Source organism: Rhinoderma darwinii, unplaced genomic scaffold (genome assembly GCF_050947455.1).
Source record: "Rhinoderma darwinii isolate aRhiDar2 unplaced genomic scaffold, aRhiDar2.hap1 Scaffold_1868, whole genome shotgun sequence".
NCBI classification, from domain to species: domain Eukaryota; kingdom Metazoa; phylum Chordata; class Amphibia; order Anura; family Rhinodermatidae; genus Rhinoderma; species Rhinoderma darwinii.
In genome coordinates, this window is record NW_027462241.1 from 1,345 (window position 1) to 24,274 (window position 22,930).

A 22,930-nucleotide genomic window follows, 5' to 3' on the forward strand; every position below is an offset into this window, starting at 1 on the left:
TCCATAATATCTGTGATATCCAGACAGTCCAGAGATCAGCAGTGAGAATGTGCGCGCGTTATTTGTAGAAGGATCTGGCCGTGATTTGATGTGTTGATGCCGGATATTGGGCGTGGTTAGGGGTTTGGATTAAAATGTCCCTCTTTTCTGAATTCAAAAGTTGGGAGGTATGGGAAGGGGGCAAATACTTATCCACATGGGCAGCTGACAAATATAACACTACAGTGCAACCAATAACCACGCCACAGACGACACCGATATAATAATACAATATCATCATTACCTCCTGGGGGGCAAATAATCTTTGAGACTGCCACACAGCAGGCATCACCCCCTCCATATAACCACAGGAGCACCCACAGAATACCCCCCTCCCGGTATAAGTCCCCGGCATCACTCCGTATAACCACATACCCCCCAGTATCACCCCATACCCCCCAGTATTACCCCATACCCCTCAATATTACCCCATATAACCACATACCACCCAGTATCACCCCATACCCCTAGATAACCACATACCCCCCAGTATCACCCCATATCCCCCAGATAATCACATACCCCCAGTATTACCCCATACCCCCCAGATAACCACATACCCCCCCAGTATCACCCCCATACCCCCTAGATAACCACATACCCCCAGTATTACCCCATACCCCTCAATATCACCCCATATAACCACATACCCCCAGTATCACCCCATACCCCTAGATAACCACATACCCCCAGTATCACCCCATACCCCCCCAGTATCACCACATACCCCCCACCCCCCGGTATAACTATTTGCCCCGTCGTATATTAACCCCTCGTGTCTCTTCTCTGGCAGACTTTTTCCCGTCGTTGAAGGATCTTCTGGGGAATCGGGTTTTCTTGCTGTTCTTGTGCGGCAGCGTCTTCCAGTACAATTCTCTGGTGGGGATGGTCACGTATAAACCCAAATACATAGAGCAGCAGTACGGACAGACGTCATCGCGGACCAACTTCATCATCGGTGAGTCCTTCATCTTCCTCCACACACGTCACCACCTACATTGTACATCATATTTATACTCTAGTCACATCCACAGCTGCACAAATTTGAAAACATTTACCTGCGGTTTTCGATGCGGTTATTGGCTGCGCAGTTTTTACAGGTAACACAAATCTTTAACGGGTTTCACCTTTTTGTTTGTGCGACATGTGAACCTTATACACGATCATCTATAACATAATACCTCTGCCAGGTGCAGTGAATGACATTGGTGATTCAGTTAATACGGCGCCTGACAAGGGGGGGAGGGGATATATTAGGAGGATTTATTAAGGGGCCAAATATATTGGGCAGCGAGTGATCAGTCCGTTCTTGAATTTGATGTTGGAAGCAGAAAAATAGAGAAATGTAAAGATCAGAGCGACAGGAGACAAAATGTGATGTCTGGACGACTGGTTCAGAGAATCTGCAAAAGTCTTGTGGGGTGTTCCCGGTCTTTTGGGGTGTTTTCCGGTCTTGTGGGGTGTTCCCGGTCTTGTGGGGTGTTCCCGGTCTTGTTGGGTGTTCCCGGTCTTGTGGGGTGTTCCCGGTCTTGTGGGGTGTTCACGGTCTTGTTGAGGTGTTCCTGGTCTTGTGGGTGCTCCCGGTCTTGTGGGGTGTTTCCGGTCTTGTGGGGTGTTCACGGTCTTGTTGGGGTGTTCCTGGTCTTGTGGGGTGTTTCCAGTCTTTTGGGGTGTTTCCGGTCTTGTGGGGTGTTCCCGGTCTTTTGGGGTGTTCCCAGTCTTGTGGGGTGTTCCTGGTCTTGTGGGGTGTTCCCGTTCTTGTTGGGTGTTCCCGGTCTTGTGAAGTGTTCCCGATCTTGTTGGATGTTTTCCAGTCTTGTGAAGTATTCCCGATCTTGTGGGGTGTTTTCCGGTCTTGAGGAGTATTCCCGATCTTGTGGGGTGTTTTCCGGCCCTGTGGGGTGTTCCCGGACTTGTGGAGTGTTCTCGATCTTTTCGGGTGTTTTCCGGCCCTGTGGGGAGTTCCCAGTCTTGTGGGGTGTTTTCCGATCTTGTGGGGTGTTCCCGGTCTTGTGGTGTGTTCCCGGTCTTGTTGGGAGTTCCCGGTCTTGTTGGGTGTTCCCGGTCTTGTAGGGTGTTCCCGGTCTTGTTGGGTGTTCCTGATCTTGTGGGGTGTTCCCGGTCTTGTGGTGTGTTCCCGGTCTTGTTGGGTGTTTCCGGTCTTGTGGGGTATTTTCCGGTCTGGTTGGGTGTTCCTGGTGTTGTTGGGTGTTCCCGGTCTTGTGGGGTGTTCCCGGTCTTGTGGGGTGTTTTCCGATCTTGTGGGATGTTTCCGGACTTGTGGGGTGTTCCCGGTCTTATGGGGTTTTCCTGGTCTTGTTCGGTGTTCCCGGTCTTGTGGGGTGATCCCGGTCTTGTTGGGTTTTCCCGGTCTTGTGGGGTATTTTCCGGTTTTGTTGGGTGTTCCTGGTCTTGTTGGGTGTTCCCGGTTTTGTGGGGTGTTCCCGGTCTTGTGGGGTGTTCACGGTCTTGGGTGTTCCCGGTCTTGTTGGGTGTTCCCGGTCTTGTGGAGTATTCCCGATCTTGTGGGGTGTTTTTCGGCCCTGTGGGGTCTTGCCAGTATTGTGGAGTGTTCTTGATCTTGTGGGGTGTTTTCCGGCCCTGTGGGGAGTGCCCAGTCTTGTGGGGTGTTTTCCGATCTTGTGGGGTGTTCCCGGTCTTGTGGGGTATTCCCGGTCTTGTTGGGAGTTCCCGGTCTTGTTGGGTGTTCCCGTTCTTGTGGGGTGTTACTGGTCTTGTTGGGTGTTCCCGGTCTTGTGGGGTGTTCCCGTTCTTGTGGGGTGTTCCCGGTCTTGTGGGGTGTTCCCGGTCTTGTTGGGAGTTCCTGGTCTTGTTGGGTGTTGCCGGTCTTGTAGGGTGTTCCCGGTCTTGTAGGGTGTTCCTGATCTTGTGGAGTGTTCCCGGTCTTGTGGTGTGGTCCCGGTCTTGTAGGGTGTTCCCGGTCTTGTGGGATGTTTCCGGACTTGTGGGGTGTTCCCGGTCTTATGGAGTTTTCCTGGTCTTGTTCGGTGTTCCCGGTCTTGTGGGGTGATCCCGGTCTTGTTGGGTTTTCCCGGTCTAGTGGGGTATTTTCCGGTCTTGTTGGGTGTTCCTGGTCTTGTTGGGTGTTCCCGGTTTTGTGGGGTGTTCCCGGTCTTGTGGGGTGTTCACGGTCTTGGGTGTTCCCGGTCTTGTTGGGTGTTCCCAGTCTTGTGGAGTATTCCCGATCTTGTGGGGTGTTTTTCGGCCCTGTGGGGTCTTGCCAGTATTGTGGAGTGTTCTTGATCTTGTGGGGTGTTTTCCGGCCCTGTGGGGAGTGCCCAGTCTTGTGGGGTGTTTTCCGATCTTGTGGGGTGTTCCCGGTCTTGTGGGGTATTCCCGGTCTTGTTGGGAGTTCCCGGTCTTGTTGGGTGTTCCCGTTCTTGTGGGCTGTTACTGGTCTTGTTGGGTGTTCCCGGTCTTGTGGGGTGTTCCCGGTCTTGTGGGGTGTTTCCGGTCTTGTGGGGTGTTCACAGTCTTGTGGGTGTGTTCCTGGTCTTGTGGGGTGTTCCCAGTCTTGTGGGGTGTTTCCGGACTTGTGGGGTGTTCCCGGTCTTGTGGGGTGTTCTCGTCTTGTGGGGTGTTCCCGGTCTTGTGGGGTGTTCCCGGTCTTGTGGGGTGTTCCCGGTCTTGTGAAGTGTTCCCGATCTTGTGGGGTGTTTTTCAGCCCTCTGGGCTTGTGGGATGTTTCCGGACTTGTGGGGTGTTCCCGGTCTTGTGCGGTTTTCCTGGTCTTGTTGGGTGTTCCCGGTCTTGTGGGGTGTTCCCAGTCTTGTGGGGTGTTCTTGGTCTTGTGGGGTTTTCCTAGTCTTGTGGGGTGTTCCAGGTCTTGATGGGTGTTCTTGGTCTTGTGGGGTGTTCTTGGTCTTATGGGGTGTTCTTGGTCTTGTGGGGTGATCCTAGTCTTGTGGGGTGTTTTCCGGTCTTGTCGGGTGTTCCCGATCTTGTGGGGTGTTCCCGGTCTTGTGGGGTGTTTTCCAGTCTTGTGGGGTGTTTTCCAGTCTTGTGGGGTGTTCCTAGTCTTGTGGGGTGTTCCTGGTCTTGTTGGGTGTTCTCGGTTTTGTGGGGTTTTCCTGGTCTTGTGGGGTGTTCCCGGTCTTGTGGGGTGTTCCCAGTCTTGTTGGGTGTTCCCGGTCTTGTGAAGTGTTCCCGATCTTGTGGGGTGTTTTCCAGTTTTGTGAAGTGTTCCCGATCTTTTGGGGTGTTTTCCGGTCTTGTGGAGAGTTCCCGATCTTGCGGGGTGTTTTTCTGCCCTGTGGGGTCTTCCCAGTATTGTGTAGTGTTCTTGATCTTGTGGGGTGTTTTCCGGCCCTGTGGGATGTGTTTCTGGTCTTGTTGGGAATACCCGGTCTTGTTGGGTGTTCCCGTTCTTGTGGGGTGTTCCCGGTCTTGTTGGGTGTTCCTGTTCTTGTTGGGTATTCCCGGTCTTGTGGCGTGATCCCGGTCTTGTGGGTGGATCCCGGTCGTCTTGGGTTTTCCCGGTCTTGTGGGGTATTTTTCCATCTTGTTGGGTGTTTTTCGGTCTTGCGTGTGGGGGGGGGGCAGTGCAAGGCAGCACTTATTTAGGAGACGGGCAGCACGTTTGCTAGAACACTCCTCCTCCCTGATGCAAAACGCAGCACACACCACCAGAGAGGAGCGGGTCAACAGGAAGAGCAGAGCGGCCTGTGATTTAAAAGGTGAGGCTTATAGCGCCGCTTACTGTGCTCAGCCGTGTGATCGGCCGACGGTAGGGGTGCAGAGGTTTTTACTGCAAGGGGGGGTGTGAGCATCTGACTGACTGCAGGGAGCTCTGTGTCTGTGTCTGTGTGTGTGTGTGTGTGTGGGGGGGGGGGGGGAATTTCCCCCCATAGAGCCCTCAGTAGTTAGTTAGACACTCACAACCCCCCTTGCAGTATAGTAACAAAAAAACTATCGAGGGCTTTATGGGGCAGATTATTGTGCTGCCAGACGCTTTGGTCGGTGGGAGTCCTAACACTGAGATCCCCACTGATCGCTAAAACGAAGAGGCAGAGTTTCTCGTGTGAGCGCTCAGCCGCTTTGTTTCTGATCGGCTTTCCTTGGAAGGCCAATGTATCGGAGCACGGAAACTTTCTAATGAGTCTGTACTTCGCTCCGAGAAAAAACTATCAGAAATGTAGCAGCACAGCGATCACCCAGGCACTTCTGCTGCTTCGTTTTAGCCATCAGTGGGGGTCTCAGAGCTCGGACTCCCACCGACCAAAACTTCTGACATCTCGCTATGACATCTCAGAAGTTTTTTAAAGTTTAGTTACTTAAAGGAAATGTGTTATCATCTTTATTAGGGGTCCCTGCGTTAGCTCTTTCTGGTGCCAGAATTATCAATATCTAGTAACATTTCTGGCGCATCTCTAGGTCCCGTGCTCCTCTAGGTCCCGTGCTCCTCTAGATCCCGTGCTCCTCTAGGTCCCGTGCTCTTCTAGGTCCCGTGCTCTTCTAGGTCCCGTGCTCCTCTGGGTCCCGTACTCCTCTGGGCCCCGTGCTCCTCTGGGTTCCGTGCTCCTCTGGGTCCTGTGCGTCTCTTGGTCCCGTGCTCCTCTGGGTCCCGTGCTCCTCTAGGTCCCGTGCTCCTCTGGGTGCCGTGCTCCTCTAGGTCCCGTGCTCCTCTAGGTCCCATGCTCCTCTAGGTCCCATGCTCCTCTAGGTCCCATGCGGCTCTAGTTCCCATGCTACTCTAGGTCCCATGCTACTCTAGGACCCGTGCTCCTCTAGGTCCCGTGCTCCTCTAGGTCTTCTTTCTCCTCTAGGTCCCGTGCTCCTCAGGGTCCCGTGCTCCTCTGGGTCCCGTGCTCCTCTTCGTCCCATGCTTTTCTGGGTCCCGTGCTCCTCTAGGTCCCGTGCGGCTCTAGGTCCCGTGCGGTTCTAGGTCCCGCCCTCCTCTAGGTCCCGTGCGGTTCTAGGTCCCGTGCGGCTCTAGGTCCCGTGCTGCTCTAGGTCCCGTGCTGCTCTAGGTCCCGTGCTGCTCTAGATCCCGTGCTCCTCTGGGTCCCGTGCTCCTCTGGGTTACGTGCTCCTCTGGGTCCCATGCTCCTCTGGGTTCCGTTCTCCTCTGTGTTCCGTGCTCCTCTGGGTCCCATGCACCTCTTGGTCCTGTGCTCCTCTAGGTCCCGTGCTCCTCTGGGTCCCGTGCTCCTCTAGGTCCCGTGCAGCTCTATGTTCCGTGCGGCTCTAGGTCCCGTGCTCCTCTAGGTCCCGTGCTGCTCTAGGTCCCGTGCGGCTCTAGGTCCCGTGCTGCTCTAGGTCCCGTGCTGCTCTAGGTCCCGTGCGGCTCTAGGTCTCGTGCTTCTCTAGGTTCCTGTGCGGCTCTAGGTCCCGTGCGGCTCTAGGTCCCGTGCGGCTCTAGGTCTCATGCTCCTCTAAGTCCCGTGCTCCTCTAGGTCCCGTGCGGCTCTAGGTCCCGTGCTCCTCTAGGTCCCGTGCTCCTCTAGGTCCCGTGCTCCTCTGGGTGCTCTGTTCCTCTGGGTCCCGTGCTCCTCTAGGTCCCGTGCTCCTCTGGGTCCCGTGCTACTCTGGGTCCCGTGCTCCTCTGAGTCCCTGCTCCTCTAGGTCCCGTGCTCCTCTGGGTGCTCTGCTCCTCTGGGTCTCGTGCTCCTCTGAGTGCTCTGCTCCTCTGGGTCCCGTGCTCCTCTAGGTCCTGTGCTCCTCTGGGTCCCGTGCTCCTCTGGGTCCCTGCTCCTCTAGGTCCCGTGCTCCTCTGGGTGCTCTGCTCCTCTGGGTCCCGTGCTCCTCTGGGTGCTCTGCTCCTCTGGGTCCCGTGCTCCTCTAGGTCCTGTGCTCCTCTGGGTCCCGTGCTCCTCTGGGTCCCTGCTCCTCTGGGTCCCGTGCTCCTCTGGGTCCCGTTCTCCTCTGTGTGCTCTACTCCTCTGGGTCCCGTGCTCCTCTGGGTCCCTGCTCCTCTAGGTCCCGTGCTCCTCTGGGTCCCATGCTCCTCTGGGTCCCGTGCTCCTCTGGGTCCCGTGCTCCTCTGGGTCTTCTTTCTCCTCTAGGTCCCGTGCTCCTCTGGGTCCCGTGCTCCTCTAGGTGCTCTGCTCCTCTGGGTCCCGTGCTCCTCTGGGTTCCGTGCTCCTCTGGGTCCCGTTCTCCTTTGTGTGCTCTGCTCCTCTGGGTCCCATGCTCCTCTGGGTCCCATGCTCCTCTAGGTCCCGTGCTCCTCTTGGTCCCTGCTCCTCTGGGTCCCTGCTCCTCTGGGTCCCGTGCTCCTCTGGGTCCCTGCTCCTCTAGGTCTCGTGCTCCTCTGGTTGCTCTGCTCCTCTGGGTCCCGTGCTCCTCTGGGTGCTCTGCTCCTCTGGGTCCCGTGCTCCTCTGGGTTCTGTGCTCCTCTGGGTCCCGTTCTCCTTTGTGTGCTCTGCTCCTCTGGGTCCCATGCTCCTCTGGGTCCCATGCTCCTCTAGGTCCCGTGCTCCTCTTGGTCCCTGCTCCTCTGGGTCCCTGCTCCTCTGGGTCCCGTGCTCCCCTGGGTCCCTGCTCCTCTAGGTCTCGTGCTCCTCTGGTTGCTCTGCTCCTCTGGGTCCCGTGCTCCTCTGGGTGCTCTGCTCCTCTGGGTCCCATGCTCCTCTGGGTTCCGTTCTTTTTCCGTGTTTTTTTTTATATTTTATTATCAAATTAGTCCAACGAATCTACGACAGCGGAACCGACCAAAAAAAGAAAAGTCAGCGGTATCAATATTTGTTTTTTACATAGTTTTAATTTTTGTTTTCAATTTATAAGTGTGAATGATCCAGTAGAAGTTTGGCTACTTGGATTTCTTATGATTTTTTTGCGGATGGGGGGGGGGGCGCCATTAAATTTTTCGCCTCAGGCAGCAGAAAAGCTAGAATCGTCCCTGCATTGGGGCCCAGGAGATTTAGATTTTACATCTCCCCCATCAGGAGTATTTTAGGAGTGAAGTGTGCTGATCCTTTGAGAAACTGAGGGTTATGTATTGCAAGGAGCAGGGTCCCCCGCAGCACAGAGTAAGTCAGGAGAGGCGTGTGCTGAGGACTGATGATTTTGTTTCTTTCCCCACAGGTCTGATTAACGTTCCGGCCGTTGCGCTGGGGATTTTCTTGGGGGGGATGGTTATGAAGAAGTTCAGGATAAATATGGTGGGCGCGGTGAAGCTTCTCTTGACGTCGTCTGTGATTGGATACCTCATATTGATGTCGCTGTTTGGCATGGGATGTGAGCGGTCCTCTGTGGCCGGACTGAGCGTGTCCTACGCAGGGTACGTCCCCCTCCCCCTATGATATCTCCGTATAACAGCAGACGTGAAGCCGGCACTGATCACATGACTGCCGCCCCTCAGGTACACGCAGATCTCACAGGAGGACGGCGCGCTCGCAGATTGTAACGTCCGCTGTCTGTGTCCTCAGAATCACTGGGAGCCGGTCTGCGGGGAGAATGGGGTGACCTATTACTCCGCCTGCTTCGCCGGCTGTCGCTTGACCAACGGGACGGGGAAGGCAGCAGTAAGTGGAGTCACATGTGAGATGCCGCATGACCGCGTTTCGAGGCTGCTGATGTGTTATATCTTCCAGGTGTATTATAACTGCAGCTGTGTGACAGGCTCGTCATTGCTCTCTGGTGGCAGCTCAGCGGTGCCCGGTCCTTGCTCCAGGGGAAGAACATGCTCCAGGATGTTCCTGTACTTTGTGCTGGTCTCTGTCATTACTTCCTTTACCTTGTCCTTGGGCGGGACCCCCGGATACATCCTCCTTCTCAGGTGACCCCATTGCAGCAGCTGTAAAGCGGTCAGTAGCGCGGCCTCACGTGTGACATTTAGGTGTCAGTTATAGATGATATAAAAGGGCACGATATTATCAGCAGGTGTGGAAGCGTTCAATATCCGCCATAGTGTCCAATATCATTGTGACTACGGCTAAACTAAAGCCCATCTCTATTTACCCATAAATGTCTCCCCTGTCCCCCTCCCAGTACACAGATTATCTACAATCTTTACTGTTCCTATACATCCCCATATTACATGTCTGTCCTAAAACTGCATGATTTCTTGTGGACTGTTCTCAAGTGTAGACCTTAAAGAAAATACCTGTGCAGCATGGAGAGGCAGTCTACTGTACAGCAGATAACACTGTGCAGCATGGAGAGGCAGTCTACTATACAACAGATAATACAACACTGTGCAGTATGAAGAGGCAGTCTACTATACAGCAGATAATACAACACTGTGCAGTATGGAGAGACAGTCTACTATACAGCAGATAATACAACACTGTGCAGCATGGAGAGGCAGCCTACTATACAGCAGATAATACAACACTGTGCAGCATGGAGAGGCAGCCTACTATACAGCAGATAATACAACACTGTGCAGCATGGAGAGACAGTCTACTATACAGCAGATAATACAACACTGCAATATGGAGAGGCAGTCTACTGTACAGCAGATAATATAACACTGTGCAGTATGGAGAGACAGTCTATTATACAGCAGATAATACAACACTGTGCAGCATGGAGAGGCAGTCTATTATACAGCAGATAATATAACACTGTGCAGCATGGAGAGGCAGTCTATTATACAGCAGATAATATAACACTGTGCAGTATGGAGAGACAGTCTACTATACAGCAGATAATACAACACTGTGCAGCATGGAGAGACAGTCTATTATACAGCAGATAATACAACACTGTGCAGTATGCAGAGGCAGTCTACTATACAGCAGATAATACAACACTGTGCAGCATGGAGAGGCAGTCTACTATACAGCAGACAATACAACACTGTGCAGTATGGAGAGACAGTCTACTATACAGCAGATAATACAACACTGTGCAGTGTGGAGAGGCAGTCTACTATACAGCAGATAATACAACACTGTGCAGTATGGAGAGACAGTCTACTATACAGCAGATAATACAACACTGTGCAGTATGGAGAGGCAGTCTACTATACAGCAGATAATACAACACTGTGCAGTATAGAGAGGCAGTCTACTATAAAGCAGATAATACAACACTGTGCAGCATGGAGAGGCAGTCTACTATACAGCAGATAATACAACACTGTGCAGCATGGAGAGGCAGTCTACTATACAGCAGATAATACAACACTGTGCAGTATAGAGAGGCAGTCTACTATAAAGCAGATAATACAACACTGTGCAGCATGGAGAGGCAGTCTACTATACAGCAGATAATACAACACTGTGCAGCATGGAGAGGCAGTCTACTATACAGCAGATAATACAACACTGTGCAGTATAGAGAGGCAGTCTACTATAAAGCAGATAATACAACACTGTGCAGCATGGAGAGGCAGTCTAATATACAGCAGATAATACAACACTGTGCAGCATGGAGAGGCAGTCTACTATACAGCAGATAATACAACACTGTGCAGTATGGAGAGGCAGTCTACTATACAGCAGATAATACAACACTGTGCAGCATGGAGAGGCAGTCTATTATACAACATAATACAACACTGTGCAGCATGGAGAGGCAGTCTATTATACAACATAATACAACACTGTGCAGCATGGAGAGGCAGTGTATTATACAGCAGATAATACAACACTGTGCAGTATGGAGAGGCAGTCTACTATACAGCAGACAATACAACACTGTGCAGTATGGTGAGGCAGTCTACTATACAGCAGATATTACAACACTGTGCAGTATGGAGAGGCAGTCTACTATACAGCAGATAATACAACACTGTGCAGCATGGAGAGGCAGTCTACTATACAGCAGATAATACAACACTGTGCAACATGGAGTGGCAGTCTACTATACTGCAGATAATACAACACTGTGCAGCATGGAGAGGCAGTCTACTATACAGCAGATAAAACAACACTGTGCAGCATGGAGGGGAAGTCTATTATACAGCAGATAATACATCACTGTGCAGCATGGAGAGGCAGCCTACTATACAGCAGACAATACACCACTGTGCAACATGGAGAGGCAGTCTATTATACAGCAGATAATACAACACTGTGCAGCATGGAGAGGCAGTGTACTATACAGCAGATAATACAAGACTGTGCAGTATGAAGGGACAGTCCACTATACAGCAGATAATACAACACTGTTCAGTATGGAGAGGCAGTCTACTTTACAGCAGATAATACAACACTGCAGCATAGAGAGGCTGTCTACTATACAGCAGATAATATAACACTGTGCAGCATGGAGAGGCTGTCTACTATACAGCAGATAATTCAACACTGTGCAGCATGGAGAGGCAGTCTACTGTACAGCAGATAATACAACACTGTGTAGCATGTAGAGGCTGTCTATTGTACAGCATATAATACAACATTGTGCGGCATGGAGAGGCAGTCTACTATACAGCAGATAATACAACACTGTGCAGCCTGGAGAGGCAGTGTACTATACAGCAGATATTACAAAACTGTGCAGTATGAAGGGACAGTCTACTATACAGTAGATAATACAACACTGTGCAGCATGGAGAGGTAGTCTATTGTACAGCAGATAATACAACACTGTGCAGTATGGAGGGACAGTCTTCTATACAGCAGATAATACAACAATGCAGCATGGAGAGGCAATCTACTATACAGCAGATAATACAACATTGTGCAGTATGGACAGATAGTCTACTATACAGCATATAATACAACACTGTGCAGCATGGAGAGGCAGTCTACTATACAGCAGATAATACAACACTGTGCAGTATGGAGTGGCGGTCTACTATACTGCAGATAATACAACACTGTGCAGCATGGAGAGGCCGTCTACTATACAGCATATAATACAACACTGTGCAGTATGGAGGGACAGTCTACTATACTGCAGATAATACAACACTGTGCAGCATGGAGAGTCAGTCTATTATATAGCAGATAATACAACACTGTGCAGGATGGAGAGACCGTCTACTGTACAGCAGATAATACAACACTGTGCAGCATGGAGAGTCAGTCTATTATATAGCAGATAATACAACACTGCAGTATGGAGAGGCAGTCTACTATACAGCAGATAATACAACACTGTGCAGCATGGAGAGGCAGCCTACTATACAGCAGACAATACACCACTGTGCAACATGGAGAGGCAGTCTATTATACAGCAGATAATACAACACTGTGCAGCATGGAGAGGCAGTGTATTATACAGCAGATAATACAAGACTGTGCAGTATGAAGGGACAGTCTACTATACAGCAGATAATACAACACTGTTCAGTATGGAGAGGCAGTCTACTTTACAGCAGATAATACAACACTGCAGCATAGAAAGGCTGTCTACTATACAGCAGATAATATAACACTGTGCAGCATGGAGAGGCTGTCTACTATATAGCAGATAATTCAACACTGTGCAGCATGGAGAGGCAGTCTACTGTACAGCAGATAATACAACACTGTGTAGCATGTAGAGGCTGTCTATTGTACAGCATATAATACAACATTGTGCGGCATGGAGAGGCAGTCTACTATACAGCAGATAATACAACACTGTGCAGCCTGGAGAGGCAGTGTACTATACAGCAGATATTACAAAACTGTGCAGTATGAAGGGACAGTCTACTATACAGTAGATAATACAACACTGTGCAGCATGGAGAGGTAGTCTATTGTACAGCAGATAATACAACACTGTGCAGTATGGAGGGACAGTCTTCTATACAGCAGATAATACAACAATGCAGCATGGAGAGGCAATCTACTATACAGCAGATAATACAACATTGTGCAGTATGGACAGATAGTCTACTATACAGCATATAATACAACACTGTGCAGCATGGAGAGGCAGTCTACTATACAGCAGATAATACAACACTGTGCAGTATGGAGTGGCAGTCTACTATACTGCAGATAATACAACACTGTGCAGCATGGAGAGGCAGTCTACTATACAGCATATAATACAACACTGTGCAGTATGGAGGGACAGTCTACTATACTGCAGATAATACAACACTGTGCAGTATGGAGAGGCAGTCTATTATACAGCAGATAATACAACACTGTGCAGCATGGAGAGTCAGTCTATTATATAGCAGATAATACAACACTGTGCAGGATGGAGAGACTGTCTACTGTACAGCAGATAATACAACACTGTGCAGCATGGAGAGTCAGTCTACTATACAGCAGATAATACAACACTGTGCAGCATGGAGAGACCGTCTACTGTACAACAGATAATACAACACTGTGCAACATGGAGTGGCAGTCTACTATACAGCAGATAATACAACACTGCAGCATGGAGTGGCAATCTACTATACAGCAGATAATACAACACTGTGCAGTATGGAGGGACAGTCTACTATACTGCAGATAATACAACACTGTGCAGCATGGAGAGTCAGTCTATTATATAGCAGATAATACAACACTGTGCAGCATGGAGAGACCGTCTACTATACAGCAGATAATACAACACTGTGCAACATGGAGTGGCAGTCTACTATACAGCAGATAATACAACACTGTGCAGCATGGAGAGACCGTCTACTGTACAACAGATAATACAACACTGTGCAGCATGGAGTGGCAGTCTACTATACAGCAGATAATACAACACTGCAGCATGGAGAGACCGTCTACTATACAGCAGATTATACAACACTGTGCAGTATGGAGAGACCGTCTACTATACAGCAGATAATACAACACTGTGCAACATGGAGTGGCAGTCTACTATACAGCAGATAATACAACACTGTGCAGTATGGAGAGGCAGTCTACTATACAGCAGATACAACACTGTGCAGTATGGAGAGGCAGTCTACTATACAGCAGATAATACAACACTGCAGCATGGAGAGACAGTCTAATGTACAGCAGATAATACAACACTGTGCAGCATGGAGAGGCAGTCTACTATACAGCAGATAATACAACACTGTGCAGTATGGAGAGACAGTCTACTATACAGCAGATAATACAAAACTGTGCAGCATGGAGAGGCAGTCTACTATACAGCAGATAATACAAAACTGTGCAGCATGGAGAGGCAGTCTACTGTACAGCAGATAATACAACACTGTGCAGCATGGAGAGGCAGTCTATTATACAGCAGATAATACAACACTGTGAAGCATGGAGAGGCAGTCTACTATACAGCAGATAATACAACACTGTGAAGCATGGAGAGGCAGTCTACTATACAGCAGATAATATAACACTGTGCAGCATGGAGGGACAGTCTACTATAAAGCAGATAATACAACACTGTGCAGTATGGAGAGACAGTCTACTATACAGCAGATAATACAACACTGTGCAGCATAGAGGTGAAGTCTATTATAAACCAAACTGCCTATAAAATCTTCAGTGAATGTAGCTTGACGTAGACTCAGTGGTCACCCGGAGATACCGTTACAGGTGAGAGGTGTGACTGACATTCGGGTCCTGTCCAGTGTCACTATTTTCCTCTTCCCCTTCAGATGCATTAAACCTGAACTCAAGTCCCTGGCGCTGGGGATTCACACCATGGCGGTCAGAGTTCTAGGTAAGAGCGCGGCGGGAGGATAAATGTATCAACCATGTATCAGTGCAGCCCACAGAGGATTGTCTAGACTGGATACATTGTAACAAACCATCAGCTGTGTGAGCAGGATGGAGTTTCAGCCTTTGACTGTAAAGAGCAAGCAGAGATATTCAAAATGGTTAGAAAATTACCGTTGTCATATTACAATGATGAGAACCCCTTTAAGCTGTTAGGTCCCCAACATTAAACTGATCGATGAGGTTAGTTCTGCCCCCCCCTCCCCCGGTCAGCTGAAATTTCCGAGTCATGTACCCTTTACATCCTCTCAGCATTACGCAGATGTTTCCATTCAATGCACCGACAAGGGTGGTCCTGCTTCCACTGTGGGGGCTGCTCCGCACTTTAGCAGATGGGGGGGGGGGGGGCACTATATTTCTCAGCATTTTAATTATACTTTGTAGATTGTGGTAGGATAATGCCCCCCGGAACTGGACGACCCCTCTATGTAATGCATTTAATGAGCTTGTGTGTCTTACAGCCGGAGTCCCTGCCCCCATATATTTTGGGGCCCTGATTGACAGTGCGTGTCTGAAGTGGGGCGGCCGTCAGTGCCGTGGGAGAGGCTCCTGCAGATTGTACAACACTGACGCGTTCCGGTGAGTAAAACGCAGGGGACAATATCCCAATATCCGGGGGTGGGGGATATTGTGTATCTCCATCGTTTCCTCGTTCATCTCCGGCGTTTCCTCGTTCATCTCCAGCGTTTCCTCGTTCATCTCCGGCGTTTCCTCGTTCATCTCCGGCGTTTCTTCCTTCATCTCTGGCGTTTCCTCGTTCATCTCCGGCGTTTCCTCGTTCATCTCCGGCGTTTCCTCGTTCATCTCCGGCGTTTCCTCGTTCATCTCCAGCATTTCCTCGTTCATCTCCATCGTTTCCTCGTTCATCTCCATCGTTTCCTCGTTGATCTCCGGCGTTTCCTCGTTCATCTCCGGCGTTTCTTCCTTCATCTCTGGCGTTTCCTCGTTCATCTCCGGCGTTTCCTCGTTCTTCTCCGGCGTTTCTTCGTTCATCTCCATCGTTTCCTCGTTCATCTCCGGCGTTTCCTCGTTCTTCTCCGGCGTTTCTTCGTTCATCTCCATCGTTTCCTCGTTCATCCCCGGCGTTTCCTCGTTCGTCTCCGGCGTTTCCTCGTTCATCTCCGGCGTTTCCTCGTTCATCTCCGGCGTTTCCTCGTTCATCTCCGGCGTTTCTTCCTTCATCTCCGGCGTTTCCTCGTTCTTCTCCGGCGTTTCTCCGTTCTTCTCCGGCGTTTCCACGTTCATCTCCGGCGTTTCTTCCTTCATCTCCGGCGTTTCCTCATTCTTCTCCGGCAATTCCTCGTTCTTCTACGGTGTTTCCACGTTCATCTCCGGCGTTTCCTCGTTCATCTCCGGCGTTTCCTCGTTCTTCTCCGGCGTTTCCTCGTTCATCTCCATCGTTTCCTCGTTCATCTCCATCGTTTCCTCGTTCATCTCCGGCGTTTCCTCGTTCATCTCCATCGTTTCCTCGTTCATCTCCATCGTTTCCTCGTTCATCTCCGGCGTTTCCTCGTTCTTCTCCGGCGTTTCCTCGTTCATCTCCATCGTTTCCTCGTTCATCTCCGGCGTTTCCTCGTTCATCTCCGGCGTTTCCTCGTTCATCTCCGGGGTTTCCTCGTTCATCTCCATCGTTTCCTCGTTCATCTCCGGCGTTTCCTCGTTCTTCTCCGGCGTTTCCTCGTTCATCTCCATCGTTTCCTCGTTCATCTCCGGGCGTTTCCTCGTTCATCTCCGGCGTTTCCTCGTTCATCTCCGGCGTTTCCTCGTTCATCTCCATCGTTTCCTCGTTCATCTCCGGCGTTTCCTCGTTCATCTCCGGCGTTTCCTCGTTCATCTCCATCGTTTCCTCGTTCATCTCCGGCGTTTCCTCGTTCTTCTACGGCGTTTCCACGTTCATCTCCGGCGTTTCCTCGTTCATCTCCGGCGTTTCCTCGTTCTTCTCCGGCGTTTCCTCGTTCATCTCCATCGTTTCCTCGTTCATCTCCATCGTTTCCTCGTTCATCTCCGGCGTTTCCTCGTTCATCTCCGGCGTTTCCTCGTTCATCTCCATCGTTTCCTCGTTCATCTCCGGCGTTTCCTCGTTCATCTCCGGCGTTTCCTCGTTCTTCTCCGGCGTTTCCTCGTTCATCTCCATCGTTTCCTCGTTCATCTCCATCGTTTCCTCGTTCATCTCCGGCGTTTCCTCGTTCATCTCCGGCGTTTCCTCGTTCATCTCCATCGTTTCCTCGTTCATCTCCGGCGTTTCCTCGTTCATCTCCGGCGTTTCCTCGTTCATCTCCGGCGTTTCCTCGTTCATCTCCATAGTTTCCTCGTTCATCTCCGGCGTTTCCTCGTTCATCTCCATCGTTTCCTCGTTCATCTCCATCGTTTCCTCGTTCATCTCCATCGTTTCCTCGTTCATCTCCGGCGTTTCCTCGTTCATCTCTATCGTTTCCTCGTTCATCTCCGGCGTTTCCTCGTTCTTCTCCGGCGTTTCCTCATTAATCTCCGGCGTTTCCTCGTTCATCTCCATCGTTTCCTCGTTCATCTCCATCGTTTCCTCGTTCATCTCCATCGTTTCCTCGTTCATCTCCGGCGTTTCCTCGTTCATCTCCATCGTTTCCTCGTTCATCTCCGGCGTTTCCTCATTCATCTCCGGCGTTTCCTCGTTCATCTCCGGCGTTTCCTCGTTCATCTCCGGCGTTTCCTCGTTCTTCTCCGGCGTTTCCTCGTTCATCTCCATCGTTTCCTCGTTCATCTCCATCGTTTCCTCGTTCATCTCCGGCGTTTCCTCGTTCATCTCCATCGTTTCCTCGTTCATCTCCGGCGTTTCCTCGTTCATCTCCGGCGTTTCCTCGTTCTTCTCCGGCCTTTCCTATACATTGTTACAGTAAACACATGATACGTTGTTACAGTAAACACATGATACATCGTTACAGCACACACATGATACATCGTTACAGCACACACATGATACGTTGTTACAGTACACACAAGAAACGTTGTTACAGCACACACATGATACATTGTTACAGTACACACATGATACGTTGTTACAGTACACACAAGAAACGTTGTTACAGCACACACATGATACATTGTTACAGTACACACATGATACGTTGTTACAGCACACACATGACACATTGTTACGGTAAACACATGATACATTGTTACGGTAAACACATGATACATTGTTACGGTACACACATGATACATTGTTACGGTAAACACATGATACATTGTTACGGTACACACATGATACATTGTTACATTAAACACATGATACGTTGTTACAGTAAACACATGATACATCGTTACAGTACACACATGATACATCGTTACAGCACACACATGATACATTGTTACAGCACACACATGATACATTGTTACAGCACACACATGATACATTGTTACAGTAAACACATGATACATTGTTACAGTACACACATGATACATTGTTACAGCACACACATGATACATTGTTACAGTAAACACATGATACATTGTTACAGTACACACATGATACATCGTTACAGTACACACATGATACATTGTTACAGTACACACATGATACATCGTTACGGCACACACATGATACATTGTTACGGCACACACATGATACATTGTTACGGTACACACATGATACATTGTTACGGTAAACACATGATACATTGTTACGGTAAACACATGATACATTGTTACGGTACACACATGATACATTGTTACGGTAAACACATGATACATCGTTACAGCACACACATGATACATTGTTACGGTACACACATGATACATTGTTACGGTAAACACATGATACATTGTTACGGTAAACACATGATACATTGTTACAGTAAACACATGATACATTGTTACAGCACACACATGATACATCGTTACAGTACACACATGATACATTGTTACAGCACACACATGATACATTGTTACAGTAAACACATGATACATTGTTACAGTAAACACATGATACATTGTTACAGTACACACATGATACATTGTTACGGTACACACATGATACATTGTTACAGTACACACATGATACATTGTTACAGTAAACACATGATACATTGTTACAGTAAACACATGATACATTGTTACAGCACACACATGATACATTGTTACAGTACACACATGATACATCGTTACAGTACACACATGATACATTGTTACAGCACACACATGATACATTGTTACAGTACACACATGATACATCGTTACAGCACACACATGATACATTGTTACAGTACACACATGATACATTGTTACAGTACACACATGATACATTGTTACAGCACACACATGATACATCGTTACAGCACACACATGATACATTGTTACAGCACACACATGATACATTGTTACAGTAAACACATGATACATTGTTACAGTAAACACATGATACATTGTTACAGTACACACATGATACATTGTTACGGTACACACATGATACATTGTTACAGTACACACATGATACATTGTTACAGCAAACACATGATACATTGTTACAGCACACACATGATACATTGTTACAGTACACACATGATACATTGTTACAGTACACACATGATACATCGTTACAGCACACACATGATACATTGTTACAGTACACACATGATACATTGTTACAGTACACACATGATACATTGTTACAGTACACACATGATACATCGTTACAGCACACACATGATACATTGTTACGGTAAACACATGATACATTGTTACAGCACACACATGATACATTGTTACAGTACACACATGATACATTGTTACAGTACACACATGATACATCGTTACAGCACACACATGATACATTGTTACAGTACACACATGATACATCGTTACGGTAAACACATGATATATTGATTTATTTAAAAAATAATGATGCAATGTCTTCTGCCTAGGGCGGGGCTGGAGGGGCGGAGCATGACTCAGGGATTCAGAGAGCTCCACATAGAGAATCCCTGTGTCATGCTCCGCCCCCTGCACTACAGAAGATCCTCTAAGTTTTCATTTGTATGTGACGGCGCTGTTCCTGCCGCAGGTTCATCTACCTGGGGGTGACGGTGGCGCTGGGCGCCGTCTTCCTCGTCCTGTGCGCCGCTGTTCTGTACATCTTGAAGAAACGATGTCTGACCGGAGAGAACCGCGCATCCTGCAAGAGCTCGGCGCTGCCCTGTAACCTGGTCGGTAATGTCCATCTACTGCAGTCCGGCTACTGGCCACAGAAGGAGACCCGCCTCTAGCGCCATCACTGCCTCGTGTTCGCGCTTCCTGCGATGAGGAACAAAATATCCGAAAAATCACAAAGATCAGACGTCGCAGTAATGAACAATGGCCGCGCTGTAGATTATAACATTAGACGGTGGACGCCGCAGTCACCAGGATAACGCACAGGACTCGTTCACAGCTCTCATATATTGCTACATGAATAGACACGTTAGCCGGTCAGGACTCTGGGCGAGCTGGGTAACCACTAATAGCTGCTTTCATGGCTGCCAGCAGGGTAATGACAGAGCTCCGCTAGCCACCTGCTACACTATCATCTGTCTCCTGTATACTTAGAGAAATGGGAAGATTTGCCGTTCAGGACCCTGGGAGAGTTGGGTGATAAGCATTAGACAATAGAACATCTCCACAGGGTCGTTACAGAGAGTCCCAGGAACCTGACTGTTAACTCTGCTGAATTATTCTGTGTTCACACATAGGGCTTGACAAATTGGCCGTTCAGGAGCCTGGGAAAGTTTGGTGACACACCTTGTATGGCGGCCATATTGGAAAGCTCCCCCAGGAACAGATGTAACTAGGAAGCCGCTAAGAACACGGAGGACTCCGGGACTGATATTTACTGGGATTTTTACATTTTTTAAATAAAATATTCTTGGAATTTTCTAGTAATTGTGACGTTTTTGACATTGTGATATTTCCGGAGTCTGACGTCGCCGCGCTCGCTCTGATATTCGCAGACAATTATCGGTAATTTATCCGTCATAACGATGATGAGTTAACGCCGCTCCTCGCAGGCGCCTTCCTGCTCTTAGTGATTTCACGTTAATTGGGTGACGATAATTATCTGCTATTAAATGCAACAATGTATCACTGACCTATTTACAAATAATAATATCACCCCTCCCCCAATAAGAGAGAAGCGGTCTAATAATATCGCACCGCGGATGATGAAGAGGAAACAATCAGCAGAACTTTTCCTTCAATTTCACATCTCAAATTATTGGAATTCTGCTGCTTTCCTGTTAGCTCTCAGTTGCAGAACCTCACATCTCACTGCTGCCCCCTGCTGGTTCAGTGTCTAGTGCATTTTGGAAGGTTTAGGTTTTACTTTGGGATCTGTACATACTGTGATGTAGGAAGATAACTACATGCCCCACAATGCAATGCAGCAGAGAGCAGTGCATTGTGGGGCTTTATCTGTGCTGTAAGGGGCTGTGTCTGCAGGAACAGATGGGCGCTGTAGATTGTGGCCGCAGCCTCAGACCAGCAGGTTTTCTCTTGTTACTTCTCTTGACTGTTTCCCAGTTCTGGGGTTTGAGAAAACCACAATGTATCCTTGAATGCAGCTCTGGAGGTGATTGGAGCATGAGTGCAACTCAAGATCAGAACAAGGCAAATAGTATTAGTATAATTGATGTAAGTGTATTCAAGGACCGGTCCAGCCTTCTATATATATATATATATATAAAGCTTCTATGTTTCAATTCCTCACCATTTTCAAGATCACTGCTTGCTGTTGGTGAATGGAAATCTTGTTGCTCAGGCTAAAAGACTGTCTAGACTTGGTCCTGCTTATACAGCTGAGTACTTGTTACACTGGATCAGTATAGACAATACTCTGTAAGGTAAACACAGCAGTAGCACAAATCTGTGTCCTGGACTCCAGGCCGTTGGCTCTTACCTGCACTGATACATTGTAACGTCACAGATGGTGAAGAGGAGTTTCTCCACCTTAGAAACATATTTTTTAATTGCTCCAATGCATCTAAAATAAAACAAGTTTGTAAACAGTCTTGATGATAAATCTCTCGTTTTGTGTCTACAGCTCCTATGCAGGCCTTTGTGTCTCCATGGTAACAGACTATAAACAAACCCTGTGTAGTCTGATCCTGCAGTCGTGCTCCCCTCCGTTTCTTGCTGGGTTATTATTATACTTATTCATATTTATTATCAGGGGTGGAGCTCCAGTCCCCTCCTCCGGAGCTCTGAACCCAACTCCAGCGATCTTAGAGGATTTACACTGATTCCAGTGCTCAGGAGCAGTGACATGTGCTGGATGGAAGAGAACTGAGGCCCCTCCTATAGGGACAGCTCCTTTAATTATTACAGTTCTGCTGGTTCAGGGTCTGTACAGAGGATGTTTTGCTATATTGCATACTCCAGAGCTGCACTCACAATTCTGCTGGTTGTTACATAGGTTGAAAAAGGACACATGTCCAGCAAGTTCGAGCTTGAAAACAGTCAGCAAGCTGGAGGACAGACACCCCCTACATCTCAGCTGAGCTCCTATACTGCTCCTTAGGCCTTATTCACACGAACGTGTCTTACGTCCGTGATACGCACGTGAAAATGTCGCACGGAACTATGTAAGTCAATGGGGCCGTTCAGACAATCCGTGATTTTCACGCAGTGTGTGTCCGCTGCGTAAAACTCACGACATGTCCTATACTTGGCCGTTTTTCGCGCATCACGCACCCATTGAAGTCAATGGGTGCATGAAAATCACGCGCAGCACATGAAGCAGTTCCGTGTGACGCGCGTGATTCGCGCAACGGTAGATCAAGGAATGAAGGAAAAAATAAAACCACCTCCTTCATTTCTTTTACGGAACATCAAAACCGCGTGTCATAAGCCTGGCGTATGCGTGAGAATTACGCTGCCGCGCAGCATTCACTTATGACACACGGAACTGCAATGCGCGCAAAGCGCACACGTTCGTGTGAATAAGGCCTTATAGATGTTCTATATGTGACCCGTAATCCTGGGTCAGAGGCGAGGGATCAATAACACAGATTATATATCCTGGTATATCCAATGTGAGGGAGGGTCCTATAGAAAACTAGAGACGCCCCTGGATAGAAGCGTACCCCCCATCAGTAGAGTCACAGGAAGAGTTCCCCCACAATTTAACTACCTCTCAGCTTCCAGGAAGATTCCGCTGTTTTGTATTGATCGGTCTTCTCTGTAAACGCAGCGCCACGTGCCGACCCTTCACCTCCACGAGCCGCGTGTTATCAACATCAAACACGGAAAACGTTTCATGTCCCGACAGTCGAGTCCGGAGTGTCCAAACCCAGAGCCAGGACTCAATAACCCTCACAGCTCTGACTTATATCACGACTCTGACT

General features: G+C 48.8%; 1 protein-coding gene across 1 annotated transcript; it reads left to right on the forward strand.

The window, feature by feature from the left end:
- Positions 1 to 753: 753 nt before the first annotated feature.
- On the forward strand, positions 754 to 20,460 carry LOC142700375 (solute carrier organic anion transporter family member 1C1-like; the record flags this gene model as incomplete). The annotated part of the gene is made up of 7 exons (XM_075848103.1): positions 754 to 997; positions 8,086 to 8,281; positions 8,363 to 8,525; positions 8,595 to 8,779; positions 14,462 to 14,526; positions 15,044 to 15,161; positions 19,618 to 20,460. Coding segments are annotated over 7 exons (1,173 nt in total), but the record flags the coding sequence as incomplete, so codon positions are not given.
- Positions 20,461 to 22,930: the final 2,470 nt, after the last annotated feature.